Source organism: Somniosus microcephalus, chromosome 9 (assembly GCF_052327205.1).
Source record: "Somniosus microcephalus isolate GS21.2 chromosome 9, FLI_Smic_1.0, whole genome shotgun sequence".
Taxonomy (NCBI): domain Eukaryota; kingdom Metazoa; phylum Chordata; class Chondrichthyes; order Squaliformes; family Somniosidae; genus Somniosus; species Somniosus microcephalus.
Window position 1 is genome coordinate 123,582,593 of NC_140995.1, and position 15,820 is coordinate 123,598,412.

The window sequence follows — 15,820 nt, forward strand, 5'->3', positions numbered from 1 at the left end:
TAGTGAGATAGCTGCTTTATTCATACAGTAGGGAATGATAGGAAATATATTTACGTGACTGGTTGATAAATTTCTTTCACGCCAATAAATTCCAACTGTGGAGCTATTTCAGGAAGACTCTCGCATCTGGAAAGATCTATTTTTGGATAGTATAGTAAGTATGACAAACACATTTCATCTCTTGTGCTTAGGCCACCCTGTAAAAGAACAGGAATGCTTTAGTTTACAGCTGTTTCATTTTTAAGTGTCTAGAACAGGTGCATATCTCTTATTTACTTACTTTTACACCACTATTTAACTCATACAGCAGAAGATTCAACTTATACCATTCTAGAGCATTGCAACATTTTTACATTAGCAATCTGTAACACAGTGATTTTTCACTGTTTGTAGGCCACAAAATAAAAGCCCAAGATACTTTTTTTTGAAACAATTACATCATTAAATAAATGTCCCATATTTGATCCAGAGTCTGTGCTGAGTTCATTGACCTTAGTTGGAATGTCAGTATGAATGTTACAGGTGATCTCAAAATCCTTGAACAAGATGGGGAAATTCAGTATGTGTTCCTACTGCCTAACAACCCCTGCTGGAAGTGCATGTGTATGGGTATCAGATAAGGTTGGCTGTGATGCCCACCATATTAAAATAACATGCTAAGACTTACTGTTAGGACTCACAGATGAATAATGGCCACTTGGGCAAGATATGAGGGTGAGTGGATTTAGTGGAACTGTACCGCAGCAACAAATCAACGCCTTCAGGACAAGAAGGGGTGAGAGAAAAAAAACTAATTGGCCAAGAAGGAAAGGAGGAGAGTTCTTTCAATATGAAGAACCTTCCCTCATCTAAATATCTTCCAGTATGAGTTGTCATTCTTTACAGCACTCACTCATATGGAGCCAGCTCGACCAGGGAGTACAATGATAATGGCCCGGAATTTGCAGTTGTAATGATGGCAAAACTGTCAGCGTTCACCCTCATTACGACTGTGAATCTGACTGCACGCACATGCGCAGTTAAATGCGGAATTCCAGAATTTGCTGTCAATCATTCCCTGTTCCTCCACAGGACGTGCTGCTGAACTTCCCACAGCCAGCAACCAATTGACATCACTGAACTGACGAGAACTTAAGCTTTTACGCTGGAATATCGCGCTTAAAAACCCCGTAAAAAGTTAAGCCTTGTTGAATGAGGTGTAACTGGGTTTTAATGGCATACGGAGTCATAATTACTGCTTAACAAGCGTTTTGGCCCTGAAAAACTCATTTTATATTTGTGGAATGTCAAATTTTTCCATTATGATAAAAATTCCATGGTTTTTTGATAAACAACTTTTTTTAAGAAACAATTATGATATTCCATCTTCTACATTAATCCCATGTGTATGTCCTAATCTTTATTTTGCTCTCTGTAAATTGATTAAAAAGTGAAGGATAAAACCTGTTTTTCTATCTGTGAGAATTCTTCAATGTGATTAGCTACTTAGCCAGCTTGATGACATCACTGTTGCTGGAGATCCCCTAGACTTGACTTCAGATTCAAATTAACATTGGGAGAAATAAAATTAACATTGGGAGAAATAAAATCGACGCCGCAGAGATCGCTAGATCTTTGTGGGCAGCTTTCTTCGAGGTCAGTGGCAAGAGCCATCACTCCGTCGCTGATCGCAAATTTCGAGCCAATGATTATGGATATGGCTAAAGTGCTCCAAGGCAAAATGCAAAAATTGAGATTAGAAACTGGTTATGTGGTGTATGTGCCTTTAAGAGCCCCAGGTGTGCGTAATGCCGGTAATTGCCACTTGGGCTATATAAGCCTGTGTATTGTGTATATCCTTTAGAAACCCCGCCCCCCCCCCCCCCCAGACTTGCTTAGTAAATACCTATGAACCAACTCCTGTCTTCAGTGTCTTTATCTACACACGGACACTACAGTGGCGACGAAGTGGAAACGGACTTACCTGCAATTCGGCAGCACCTCCAGGACATCGATTCCTCCAGCGTCCAGAAGACTCAAGGAAGTAAGAGAAACTGTGGTTTCACCAGCTGGCCAAGCTGGTGACAGGTACTGCGCTAATCCTTCCTGGGCGTCAGGCTGGAGCTCCAGCGGCGGGCTCTACAGCTGAGACAGGCAGCGAAATCGGAGGCAAGCAATAACGGACTGGGAGGGTGCACTCGAGAGACGGCCGGCGCGGCAAGCAGGTCAGCGTTTAGACCTCCGTCGGGAACGAGTCTCCAACAGTGAATAAACGGAAACCACAGTAAAACAGCGTTGTTATCGGTAGCAGCGGCGGGAAAGCGCGGGAAGCGCCATATCGTTGCTACAGAGAGAAAAAAAAAAAGTGCGGGAAGCGCCATATCTTTTCTGAAATGCCTAAATCTGGTAATATTGAGGCTTTTGATGGCGAAATAGAAGATTGGACCACATACGTGGAAAGAGTAGAGGTTTATTGCACTGCAAATGGAATAACAGATGAAAAAAAAGCTTCAGTACTTCTGAACTTAATGGGCGCGAAGACATACGGGCTGTTACGAAATTTAATCACTCCAGCCAAACCAAAGGACAAGACTTTTAAAGAAATTGTTGATACCCTGCAGGAGCATTTAAACCCAACACCGCTGCTGATAGCGGAACGATTCAAGTTCTTCAAGAGAAATCAACACAAGAATGAAAGTAACGCTGATTACCTAACCGAATTAAGAAAGCTATCAAAGTACTGCCAATTCGGAGCAGGACTATCGGATTATCTTCGAGACAAATTTGTTTGCGGTCTCTTAAGTGAAGGAACACAAAAAAGACTGCTTTCTGAAAAAGATTTAACATTGGACAAAGCTTTCAGTATGGCTGTATCATATGAAGCAGCAGCAAAAGGAGCTGCAGAGATACAACAAGAGACACAGGACTTCGGCACCCATAAAATGACACAGGAGTTCGGAAGATGTTATCGCTGCGGCAGATCCACCCATAACCAGAGGGACTGCTAGTTCAAGGGCAAAGCATGCAGGCAATGTGGTAAGATTGGACACATTGCACGGGTATGCCAATCTGGACAAAATAAATCCACTGACAGAAAACAAAAAATCAACAAAGAAAAGTACAGGAAGGTACAAATGATGACGGACAATAGCTCCGAAGACCAGAATAGCGATAGCGACTCCGGAAACAAGAGACTAAGCTGTCTCAAATTACATAATGTACTTGCCAAAGAGGATTACCAAACCATTTGGGTTACCCTCACAATAGCAGGGTCCCCAGTTAAAATGGAGCTAGATACAGGATCAGCTCTAACCGTAATAAATCGACGAGATTACGAGAGGCTATTTTCGCATATACCTCTAAAAGACACATCCATTATCTTAAAAACATATACGGGGCAGAAAGTCTACCCCAAAGGAAAAATAAGGGTGCCTGTGGTATACAACGGCAAAGAAATACAAAAGTTGTATTTATACATTCTACAAGATGGTGGTCCACCGTTGTTGGGACGTGAATGGATAAGGAAGATACGTTTAGACTGGCACTCCATTCAGGCACTGACGGTGACCAGTAAGGAAAAAAACAATGATGACATCATACCTGAACGATTAAAAGACATCTTGGCCAACGCCAAAGAAGTGTTTCAAGAGAAACTAGGAACCTTGAAAGGCATCACCGCCTCAATAAAAGTGGAAGATACAGCAATTCCAACATTTTTAAGGCAAGACCGGTGCCATACGCAATACGTCCGGCAGTCGAGGCAGAGCTGAAGAATTTGGAAAAGGCAGGCGTATTATCCAAAATAGATTGGAGCGAATGGGCAACACCCATCGTTCCAGTCATGAAAAAAACATTGAAAAATAACTCTGAGGAACAGAAAAAAATTCGCATCTGTGGGGACTTTAAGGTGACTGTAAACCCGGTCCTTCACACGGTACAGTATCCTCTTCCGAGGATAGAAGATATTTTCGCCTCACTATCCGGAGGGAAACGTTTCACAAAAATTGACTTGGCACAGGCATATCTACAGATGGAGGTTGAGGAGACCTCTAAAAAGTATCGCACAATAAACACACACAAAGGCCTGTACCAGTACAATCGACTGGTTTTTGGAATAGCATCAGCTCCAGCTATCTGGCAAAGAGCTATGGAGCAAGTCCTGCAAGGGATTCCGGGGACTCAATGCTACATAGACAACATCCTTATAACAGGAGAAAACGACAACGAGCACCTTGCCAATTTGGAGCAGGTGCTCACTAGGCTGAAAGAACGGGGCCTACGAGCAAATCGCCCCAAGTGCGAATTTTTCCAAAATCAGATATCATATTGTGGCCACATAATTAATAAGGAAGGGTTGCATAAGTCACCTGAAAAAATTGAAGCAGTTATAAAAGCCCCAGCACCTGAAAATGTTTCACAATTAAGGTCATTCCTGGGATTAATAAATTACTATCATAAATTTTTACCAGACTTATCAACTATTCTACATCCTCTTAATGATCTCCTACAGACAGGAGTGATTTGGAAATGGAACGAAGACTGTAAACGTGCCTTCCATAAATGTAAAGACTTAATCACATCCGAGAAAATTTTGGCTCATTACAACCCATCACTACCAATCAGACTGGCGTGCGATGCATCCCCTTACGGCATAGGAGCGGTATTGTCCCATAGATTCCCTGATGGCTCGGAACGGCCGATAGCTTTTGCGTCACGCTCATTGAACTCAGCTGAGCGTAACTATGCCCAGATAGACAGGGAAGCACTCAGCCTGGTATGGGGAGTGAAGAAATTCAACCATTACCTACACGGACAAAAATTTACCTTGCTGACTGACCATCAACCCCTCATCTCCATATTCAACCCTAAAAAAGGTGTCCCCATTATGACGGCACAAAGACTACAGAGGTGGTCCCTTTTTCTAGGGGCACACCAATACAACATTGAATACAAAGGGTCAAAACAGCATGGGAATGCTGACGGTTTATCACGCCTGCCGTTGCCAATGATAGAAGAGGCACCTACAGTAGACCCAGTAGAGATATTCCACTCTACCATAGTGGAATGTCTACCGGTGACAAATTCTGCCATTGAAAGGGAGACAAGAAATGACCCTACTCTCTCACGGGTCTACGATTTAACAGTGAAGGGATGGCCAGCACATGGCGAACCACTGTTGCCAGCATTCTCGCAAAGAAGAGAACAGCTGTAAGTGTGCCGAGGAACCTTGATGTGTGGATCCAGAGTGGTGATTCCACCCAAACTCCAGGATAAAGTGCTAAAGGAGCTTCACGAGGGGCATCTGGGTGGAGTGAAAATGAAGAACCTAGCTAGGGCGTTTGTATGGTGGCCAGGTATCGATGGAGACATCGAAGACATGACCAAGAGCTGCCTAGGATGCCAGAAGGTCCAAAATGCTCCGCCACAGGCCCCTCTACATCCATGGGAGTGGCCCTCATCTCCCTGGCAAAGGGTGCACATCGACTTTGCTGGTCCATTTATGGACTCAATGTTCTTAATCGCGGTTGATGCACACTCCAAGTGGCCGGAGGTAATAAAGATGTCCTCCACCACCACGGAAAAAAACATCACAGTATTAAGGACCATATTTGCCAGGAATGGGCTGCCGGAGCAGATATGTTCTGATAATGGACCGCAATTTGTGTCCGAAGAATTCAGAAAGTTCTTAAAGAACAATGGGGTAAAGCACTACACATCCGCCCCGTACCATCCCGCCACCAATGGATTGGCTGAAAGGTTTGTCCAGACCTTCAAGAAGGCCATCAAGGCCATGGGTAATGAAGACATAAAACTTCAGCACAAGGTGGATAACTTCTTATTTGCATATAGGAATGCAACGCATATGGTTACTAACCAAACTCCCGCCATGATGTTCTACAATAGAAACCTAAGATGCCGGCTGGATTTGGTCAAGCCCAACATCCGAAGGGATGTGGAGAACCGGCAGTTTCAAGGCATGAATGAAAGGCCAACTAGGGCCTTCCAGATAGGCCAACCGGTTTTGGCCCGGGACTACCGTACCGAGAAATGGCAGCCTGGAACTATCTGCACACGATTAGGACCACTGATGTATACCGTGGACATCGGAGACAGCATAATAAGGCGCCATGCTGACCAAATCATCAAGTCATCCGAAAAGGGACAACCTACACCACCACTCTATACATCTAACGATGAAGTAGAGATACCCATATCTACCTCCGATCCGGTGATACTGGAGCCCGATGAACCCGACACTGGCCTTCAAGCCGAATCAGCCTTGCCAGAAGAACCTACTACACCACCAGAAACTACTACACCCCCGAGGCGTTATCCAGACCGAGTCAGGAAGCCTCCTGAGAGACTAACTTATAATTAATTAATACAGCAATGTATATTATTTTGCATATAACATGTAATTAATAATTACTTAAAATATGATGTACTAGTTAGCTAGAAGGGGAGCAATTATGGTGTATGTGCCTTTAAGAGCCCCAGGTGTGCGTAATGCCGGTAATTGCCACTTGGGCTATATAAGCCTGTGTATTGTGTATATCCTTTAGAAACCCCCCCCCCCCCCCCCCCCCCCAAGACTTGCTTAGTAAATACCTATGAACCAACTCCTGTCTTCATCTACACACGGACACTACAGGTTAGGCTGCTGATCCAGATGTATTTGAGCCCAAAAAAAGCCATTACATTTACGCAACCCTATAGATGCTGTCCTGTACATTACAGGACTATATATTAAATACCTGTAAAATGAAAAAAATGCATACACAAAATTACACAGCTAAGCTTTACAGACTTTATATGAATCAAATGTCTTTCCATAATGTACAAAATTCAATTAAAGTACCTTTCCATTAATATGGTGTGTGGGCTATTATTGCATCTCAGCTATTTTTCCAGGTCTGGTAAGTTCAGACCGGCATGCATGCTGGTCCCAAATATTGATTTCTGTGTTTGTAAATCGTGCTTGACTAATCTACTGGAATTTTTTGAGGATGTAACTGGTAGAATAGATAAGGGAGAACCAGTGGATGTGGTGTATTTGGACTTTCAGAAGGCTTTCAATAAGGTCCCGCATAAGAGATTAGCGTGTAAAGTTAAAACACATGGGATTGGGGGCAAGGTACTGACTTGGATAGAGAACTGGCTGGCAGACAGGAAGCAAAGAGTTGGAATAAACGGCTCTTTTTCCGAGTGGCAGGCAGTGACTAGTGGGGTACCGCAGGGATCGGTGCTAGGACCCCAGCTATTCACAATATATATTAATGACTTAGACGAGGGAACTAGATGTAATATCTCCAAGTTTGCAGACGACACAAAGCTGGGTGGGTGTGTGTGCTGTGAGGAGGATGCCGAGAAACTCCAGTATGATTTGGACAGGTTGGGTGTTTGGGCAGATGTATGGCAGATGCAGTATAATGTGGATAAATGCGAGGTTATCCACTTTGGTGGCAAAAACAGGAAGGCAGATTACTATCTGAACGGCAATAGATTGGGAGAAGGGGAATTGCAACGAGACCTGGGTGTCCTTGTGCACCAGTCGCTGAAGGTAAGCATGCAGGTGCAGCAGGCGGTTAAGAAGGCAAATGGCATGTTGGCCTTCGTAGCGAGAGGATTCGAGTACAGGAACAAGGATGTCTTGCTGCAGTTGTACAGGGCCTTGGTGAGACCACACCTTGAGTATTGTGTGCAGTTTTGGTCGCTTTATCTGAGGAAGGATGTTCTTGCCATGGAGGGAGTGCAGCGAAGATTCACCAGACTGATACCTGGGATGGCAGGAAGGACGTAGGAGAAGAGATTGGGTCGATTGGGCTTATACTGGCTGGAGTTTAGAAGAATGAGAGGGGATCTCATTGAAACTTATAAAATTCTAACAGGACTAGATGCAGGAAGGATGTTCCCGATGGCGGGGGAGTCCAGAAACAGGGGTCACAGTCTAAAGATAAGGGGTAAGCCATTTAGGACAGAGATGAGGAGGAATTTCTTCACCCAGAGAGTGGTGAACCTGTGGAATTCTCTACCACAGAAGGCAGTGGAGGCCTCATTAAATATATTCAAGAAGGAGTTAGATATATTTCTTAAGACTAAAGGGATCAAGGGATATGGGGAGAAGCCAGGGACAGGGTACTGAGTTTGGATGATCAGCCATGATTTCATTGAATGGCGGAGCAGGCTCGAATGGCCTACTCCTGCTCCTATCTTCTATGTTTCTATGTATGGGTGGCCAGAAGAAGCAAACAATGTAGACAATGGGAAGAAACAAGAGCCTAGAAATTTGGTATAGCCCCATTTGGGGCGTTAGGTCTGGCGAAGCGCAAAGACTACCGCCAGTTGCGACTTAGCGCCACCTGGTGCGATATTGGGTCGTTGCGCCCCTGATGGTGTTTGCGGCGGTAAATCAGGCGCTGCACACGACTCTTAAGGCGCTAACGCGGAGGCGCTACCCAATATCGCTGCGGCGCGGCAGAGCGCAAGTGCGGTCAATAATCACTGATCCCAAGGCACACTGGCGCCGGACAGCTCTTAAAGGGGCGGGTCAATTAAGATCACCAGACAAAGCACTCCCTAGCACGCCTTAAATTCGGTTCAGACTTACCAGAGGTACTCCAGGCTGTGCAGACATGCTGAGGGTGAGGCAGAGGTCTGAGCGCTTTGATGAGGTGGCCCTCCAGGCTTTGGTTGGCGCTGTGGAGCGCCACCATTCAGACACTGTACCCTGAGGATGACAGGAGGGTGCCACCTCCTGAATACCGGCGCACCTGGAGGGAAGTGGCTACCAGAGTGGCATCCAGAAGCGTGGTCCATAGGAGTGCGGTCCAGTGCAGAAAGAAGTTCAACGACCTCACTCGGGTCGTCAGGGTGAGTGCATTTTCCACGATCTTATTCATCCCTCCATGTGCATCTGACTTTATGGCTAGAGGGTGTCCGAACCCCCAGAGGCCATCTGTCAGCCAGCACCCGTGGCCCTTTCTGGAAAGACACATGCATATGCTGCTCACTGCATGATGTGAGGGCTATTCAACCATGGGGGGCAGGTGATGTGTGCTCACTTCATGATGTAAGGGCTATTCAACCATGGGGGGCAGGTGATGTGTGCTGACTGCATGATGTGAGGGCTGTTCAACCATGGGGGGCAGGTGATGTATGCTCACTGCATGATGTGAGGGCTATTCAACCATGGGGGGCAGGTGATGTATGCTCACTGCATGATGTGAGGGCTATTTAACCATGGGGGGCAGGTGATGTGTGCTCACTTCATGATGTAAGGGCTATTCAACCATGGGGGGCAGGTGATGTGTGCTCACTTCATGATGTAAGGGCTGTTCAACCATGGGGGGCAGGTGATGTATGCTCACTGCATGATGTGAGGGCTATTCAACCATGGGGGGCAGGTGATGTATGCTCACTGCATGATGTGAGGGCTATTTAACCATGGGGGGCAGGTGATGTGTGTTCACTTCATGATGTAAGGGCTATTCAACCATGGGGGGCAGGTGATGTGTGCTGACTGCATGATGTGAGGGCTGTTCAACCATGGGGGGCAGGTGATGTATGCTCACTGCATGATGTGAGGGCTGTTCAACCATGGGGGGCAGGTGATGTATGCTCACTGCATGATGTGAGGGCTATTCAACCATGGGGGGCAGGTGATGTGTGCTGACTGCATGATGTAAGGCTATTCAACCATGGGGGACAGGTGATGTGTGCTCAGAGCAGCATGCTACAGCAATTCCCATCCTTTCTCTTGCAGGTGAAGCTGGGCCAAATGAGGCGCGAGCAAAGGCGCCATGGAGGAGGCGCGCCTAACATCCAGGCCCTCAGCGAACTGGAGGAGAGGGTCCGGACGATCATGGGGACCCGGCTGAGTGCTCCTGTCACCTCTGCATCTGCCGACCTCATAGTGGTCTATGATGGTAAGGTTCTCACCTTTTGGATCTCTCCCCTACCACTTGTTCCCCCCACCAGCATGATCTCTGACTGTCGATCCACTCCAGTACATTGCAGCACTCATGCCTCCCTCGCTGCCACCCTGACCTGACGCTAAAGGCACTCCTGTTCCTCCCTCCTTTCAGCTGCTGACTCGTCCGAGGAGGAGGCGGGCCCTCAAGCTGCAACTATGGGTGACTCTGGAGGCGATGATCACGAGGAAGCCGGACCATCTGAAAAAGCCTTAGGCGAGACAGCGCAGCGGCGGACTGGGGTCACACCTTCCCGGGAGGGGAGCGGGGGGGCCAGCTCGGACGAGGAGCCAGTTGCGGGCACCAGCGGCCTGCAGCAACGCAGGGGGAGTAGGGAAGCTCGGGGGCCGTCTCCCCGGAGGGCGAGTCAGGTGACGATGACTGCTGCACAGAGTGCAGAGGAGGTGCGTGCCCTCTCGCAGATGAGCGCCCAGGCTGGCTGGAGGCACACTGAGCTCATGGCTGCAGTGGCCAGGTTGCCTGAAACCATCGAGACACTGGCGACCAGTGTCCAAGACATCGGTGCAGCACAGGCCCGGAGTGCGCAGGACTTCGGGTCAGCATTGGAAAGGTCTGTCCAGGGCTTCAGCGGAGCAATGGAGAGGACTGTCCAGGGCTTCAGCGGAGCAATGGAAAGGAGTGTCCAGCGCTTCTGCGGAGCAATGGAAACGAGTGTCCAGCGCTTCAGCGGAGCAATGGAAACGCGTGTCCAGGGCTTGGCCGAGGCAATGGAAAGGACTGTCCAGGGCTTCGCTGAAGTAATGGGACCTGCCATGCAAGTGCTAAGTGCTGCCACGCAGTCACTTGCTGGTCTCCGACAGACGCAAATGGAGGCCACGCGACCAGTGACTGCTGCCACCCTCGATGGCTCAGGCATGATTACCTGGGGCCCTCACAGCAGGCCAGCAATCTGTGCTCCAACAGATTGCTCCGGATGCTGAGGTGTTGCCCCATGGGAGTGCCAGTGTGTTGGTGGAGCAGGGAGGTGCTGTCCTCTCTCAGGATGACAGCATGCCTGCTGCCACCACTGACACTTCACTGCAGCTGCCAGCACCTGCAGGACAGACTGCCTCCACCCATGCACAGGTGGAGCAGTCAGCTTCTGGGCCCTCTAGGCCCAGAGGTCGTCCAGGACGCACCTCAGGGGCATCTGCGCTCAGGGACAGTCAGCAGGCCTCCCCCAGCCTTGCCGCAGCCACTGGGGTCCCTTTAAGGAGAAGCTCCAGGGTGGGAAGGGGCCAGAGTAGTAAAAGACCACGATCCCCATCAGGGGGCAAGAACTGAGGGGTGCCCCTGAAGCCCCTGTCCAGGTTGACGCAAGCCCAGACAAATGTTTTTGCTGAATGTAATGTTTTATTTCACCAGTCTCACGGGAGGGAGAGACAAATGTTTTTCTGTGTGAGTTCTGATTTCTGATCGTTTTGTTTAATCATGTTGGAAGGGAGCACTTTTGTTGTAATAAACACTTTGTTCATTTAAAATGGCCATGCCTGCTCTTTACATGCATCTTGCCCTTCACAGGCTTGGGGGTATGAGGTCAGTTCCATTCCTGTTCTTGGATTGGCTACAATCATTCCGTCAGAGGGGCCTAGAAGCGATTTCTGATCAGCCTCAGACGCACGGCCCTTCCAGCTAGTACCTCCCTCCCATCCTCCTCCTCCTCCTCCTCCTCTGCTGGGGTGGCAATGTCTGCTGGCATTGGCTGGGAACGTAGGATAGCGAGGTACTGGAGCATGCAGCAAATAACCACGAAGTGTGAGACTCGATCAGGCGAGTACTGCAGTGCTCCTCCGGAATGGTCCAAACAGCGGAACCGCTGCTTCAGCACGCCGATTGTGTGTTCCACAATGTTCCTCGTGGGCTGACGGCTCGCTTTGCAGTGTTCTTCAGCAGGGGTACTGGCCATCTGGAGCGCGGTCATCAGCCACGGCCACAGAGGTTAGCCCTTGTCCTCGAGAAGCCAGCCTTCTGGGTGATTCGGGGACTCGAAAAGGTCTGCAACAGTAGTCTGGCGCAGGATGAAGGCGTCTTGGCTGCTGCCTGGGAACTGCGCATTCACTGCGAGGATCAGCTGTCGGTGGTGACAGACCTGATGCACATTCAACGAATGAAACCCCTTGCGGATGCGGAACTCCTCCGGATTGAATACAGGCGCCTGCAAAGCCACGTGCGTACACTCAATCGCACCCTGCACCATGGGGAAGCCCGCTATCTCTGCGAAGCCCTCTGTGCGCTTTCGGTGCTTGTCCGGGGTCATTGGGAAGGAGATGTACTGCCGCCTCCTTTTCAACAGGGCATAAGTCACTTGACGGATGCAGCAATGCTCCGCAAACTGGGAGATGCTGGCTATGTCTCCAGTTGCAGCCTGAAAAGAGTCGCTCGCGTAGAAGCTCTGGACAAAAGTCATCTTGAGCCACCAGCAGAGATGTCCTGGACCTTCTCTGAGGCTGCAGATTTGTCCGAAGCAGGTGGCACAGCTCAGGCACCACCTCCTTTCTAAAGCCCAGCCTTCGGACACAGTGCTCCTCCGGCATGTCCATGTAGGAAAACTGCTGTTGGGAAACCCTGCCAGCATAAGGTCTGGTGTGGTGACGTCTGTTGGGCCAGCTCCGTCTGGCCATGCCTGCCCCCCTCTCCCTGCGTCTCAGTGGCCTTTGCAGATGATGCAGCAGCAGGACGTTCCCCTCCAATGCAGGCCCCATAATAAGTGCCCACAGGAAGGTTCCCCGTTGTCAAGGCTCACCAACAGCAAGGCGATGGTCAGAAGGCTGCTGTTCCTCTGCCAGCGTGGGCCCAGTGGTCAAATGGCTCTCAGTGTGCAGGTCAGCAACTCTTTGTAGCTCTCGAGGAAGTTGTGCACCAGAAATGTCTGCCATTTTTAAACCACACCAGTCCCCTTTAAATAACGCTCCTCCAGCCCGAAAGCGACTTGGTAAGGCCCAGGAAAACTGTCACTAATAGCGCCAGGCGCTATGGAGGGGGGCGCCACTGAATTTCCCGTCTGGGGTGCCCAAAAGGCGTTGCACACTCAGATGACATCATAATTAGCCTGCACCCATGAGCGGGCGCTAAGCGTTAGCGCCAGCGCTAAATGCATGCTCAATATGGGGCGAGGCGCTAAACGCCTTGCGCCCCACTGGAATTTGGCTATCGCCCCAGTTATTGCCCTCTTTAGGCGCTAATCCCTGGTGCAACCAACCGAATTTCCAGCCCCAGGAGTCGATTTTGCGGTCAGTGGCGAACATTGTTATACTTGCACATAGACTTTCGATGGGCTTTTGCACTGGAAGTTCCTGTCAGACAACTATCCAAACAGTGCAGCGCCCTCTACAGGGCATCTGGGACATGCGTGAGCAGGTACTGTGTATCGCCTTAACCAATCAGATTTTAGAATCGTTAATGAGCAACACAGAGTCTGAACCAGGAAGTGTCAGTTAAAATATTGAATTCAATGTCAAATCAGTTACAGAAAGCAAAATGGAGAGGGAAAGAAAGATTGCATTAAGAGAAAGAGATAAAAGAGAAAGGAAAAGTTAAAAAAAATTTACTTCTTAACATTTTTTATATCTCCAACAATAATCAAAAATGAAGGAATGAGACCACACTTGTAAAAGTAAATTTTCAGTGCCAGAGAATTTTTTTGGCCGTCATTAAGACTTAACACCAACGTTCACGCTAGCGGTTTGGCCGTCCTGCACAGGCCGCTCACCATATTTTACATGTAAGAAACTGCACATGCACGAATATTTGAATGGGCTGTGCAGCCAGTTAAAAGGACCATACACAAAAAAGATTAGAGGGAACATTGCTTACTACACCGTTGAAAGGCTACTTACACTGGAATGGGCAAGCCCTAACTTTTTCTGATGAGTTTCTGCATTTAACTGTGCAAGTGCGGTCACCAGAAGTTGCTAAACATGCCAGTCTGGCAACAAAATAAAGCTTTTCCTTTTATACGGTTACAAAATTGATATTATTACCAATATTATTGCCAACAAGTCATTAACATGGACTGTCCAAGCAAGGTGACCTACTGAAGACTCTAAACTAACATTTTAACATCTGCCTGGCAGTTACACTAACCAGGACAGGCATGACATCAAAATGAATCAATGGTCATTATGATTTTTACTTTTCACCCTTTCTGACGTCAGAATTCCTGGAAATGAAAGCTATATTTTTAAATTTATATTAACTAAACATTTGAGGTTTAAATTTTGGGTTACCAATCTACTTTACACACACATACAAGCATTCCAATAGTGAGTTCTTATAAGCATGACTAAAGGAAGTTCATCTTTAAAGCCAACTGATCTTATTAGAAGTGAATTAAAAGGTATCCAATACAGATCAGGCAGCTTTTAAATGCAGAAAGATAAAAAAATGTTCCCTTGTAAAACATTAAAACCGATGATCAAAAACTTAAGTGATCCAGTACACCAAAAGAACAAAAACTCCTTCCTATACAAACAATAAATTGCAATTGTATTTAATTTTATCTTTTCCTTACCCATGTCATATTGCTGCGGGATGTGGTGTTATACTGGCATTCAGTCACCAAACTATCACCCTGCAAAACATTTAAATACTTTCTGTAAAAATTAAGACGGATGAAAATGAGCATTAAAATATGTTGTACATTTGGTGCAATTTCACATTTATATGAAAGAAAGCTAAATATTTAAAGTAAACTTGAATTTAAAATATTAAGCAATATTAAATCAAGGTTATCCAGAGGTTGAACTGCATATTCCTGTAGAAAAGTGAAATTATTTTCAGTTACACTGTGCTTTCTGAGAAATTTGTGGAAGGGAAGTAGTCGGATATGCCGACGATATGCTTGTTAATTGGGTGAGACCAATTGGAACATCTACCTTGTTATTCTGAACTGCACAGACTTACCCAAGGGTGAAGAAGGGAAATGGTGAACAGAACAGCATGAGGAAATTGCTTAAGCAATTTGGCTGGCTTGGTTTTGCAGTACTTGCTGATCAGTGAATGGTAGCTTTGAAAAAAATTGAGCAATTGGATTGCTCGGTTTTCTCATTCCTCATTGATTAAATATGAATAAATCAAAAAGTAGTAAACACACCAATCAGATATTTGATTGGTAATGTATCAGATAAGTGCTTATTTCCATCAAGCACTAATCTTGGCTCAGTGGATAAGTAATATTGCATAGTGTAATGATCTGCGTTATGACAACTCTGAGACTACACTTGCTGGTGTGATGTGACAGATGTGCACTAGACCCAATACTTTTCACCCTAATCACTAAACAATACAACCTTTGCACCTCCTCCCCAATCACTACTAACTGCTAGGGCAACTCCATTAGAGAGGAGAGTTTCTTTTCTCAAGCACCCACTAACTTGTAAGTTCATATTAATTATTTCTCTATATTGCTATAAAGATATGGTAACAGTTAATTTTTCAGCTCACTGCAACATGAAACTAAGCATAAAGCCAAAGATAAAAAAAAGATTCAAACCGGCAGAAGAACTCTTTCCTCTTTCAGATGGCGGAATTCTTGAAAATTAAAGTCAAACTCATCATCGTGTGCAAGAAGAGGTTGCTCTACACTATTTCTGAAATGCCTTGTTCTTAGGGCTTGTCCTGCAAGATGTGAATGGAGAAGAACAGCAAATACATGGATCCCTGATGGTTTTTCCTGAGACAAAGCCTGTGTGACAAAAAATATTTTTTCTGACAATAGGGAAAGTACCAACATTAAAATACATGGGATTTCTTGCCCAACCTTCTGGACAAAATTGTGGCTTTAGCAATTAAAGCATTGGAATTGTGCTGTGATACTAGTAACAAAACACATCAGTGCATTCATAAGAAATTCCTTTGTAGAAGGGGCCATA

General features: G+C 46.7%; 1 protein-coding gene across 4 annotated transcripts in view; it reads right to left on the reverse strand.

Moving 5' to 3' along the window:
- Positions 1-15,820, reverse strand: part of moxd1 (monooxygenase, DBH-like 1) — a 156,794-nt gene that overhangs the window by 21,008 nt on the left and 119,966 nt on the right. For all 4 annotated transcript variants that reach the window (XM_085997120.1, XM_085997119.1, XM_085997118.1 and 1 more), the window contains 3 exons: positions 15,442-15,633; positions 14,461-14,520; positions 55-197 (listed from right to left, as the gene is read on the reverse strand). In XM_085997120.1, coding sequence (XP_085853246.1) covers positions 55-197; positions 14,461-14,520; positions 15,442-15,633 — 395 coding nt within the window. The remainder of the gene's footprint in view (positions 1-54; positions 198-14,460; positions 14,521-15,441; positions 15,634-15,820) is intronic.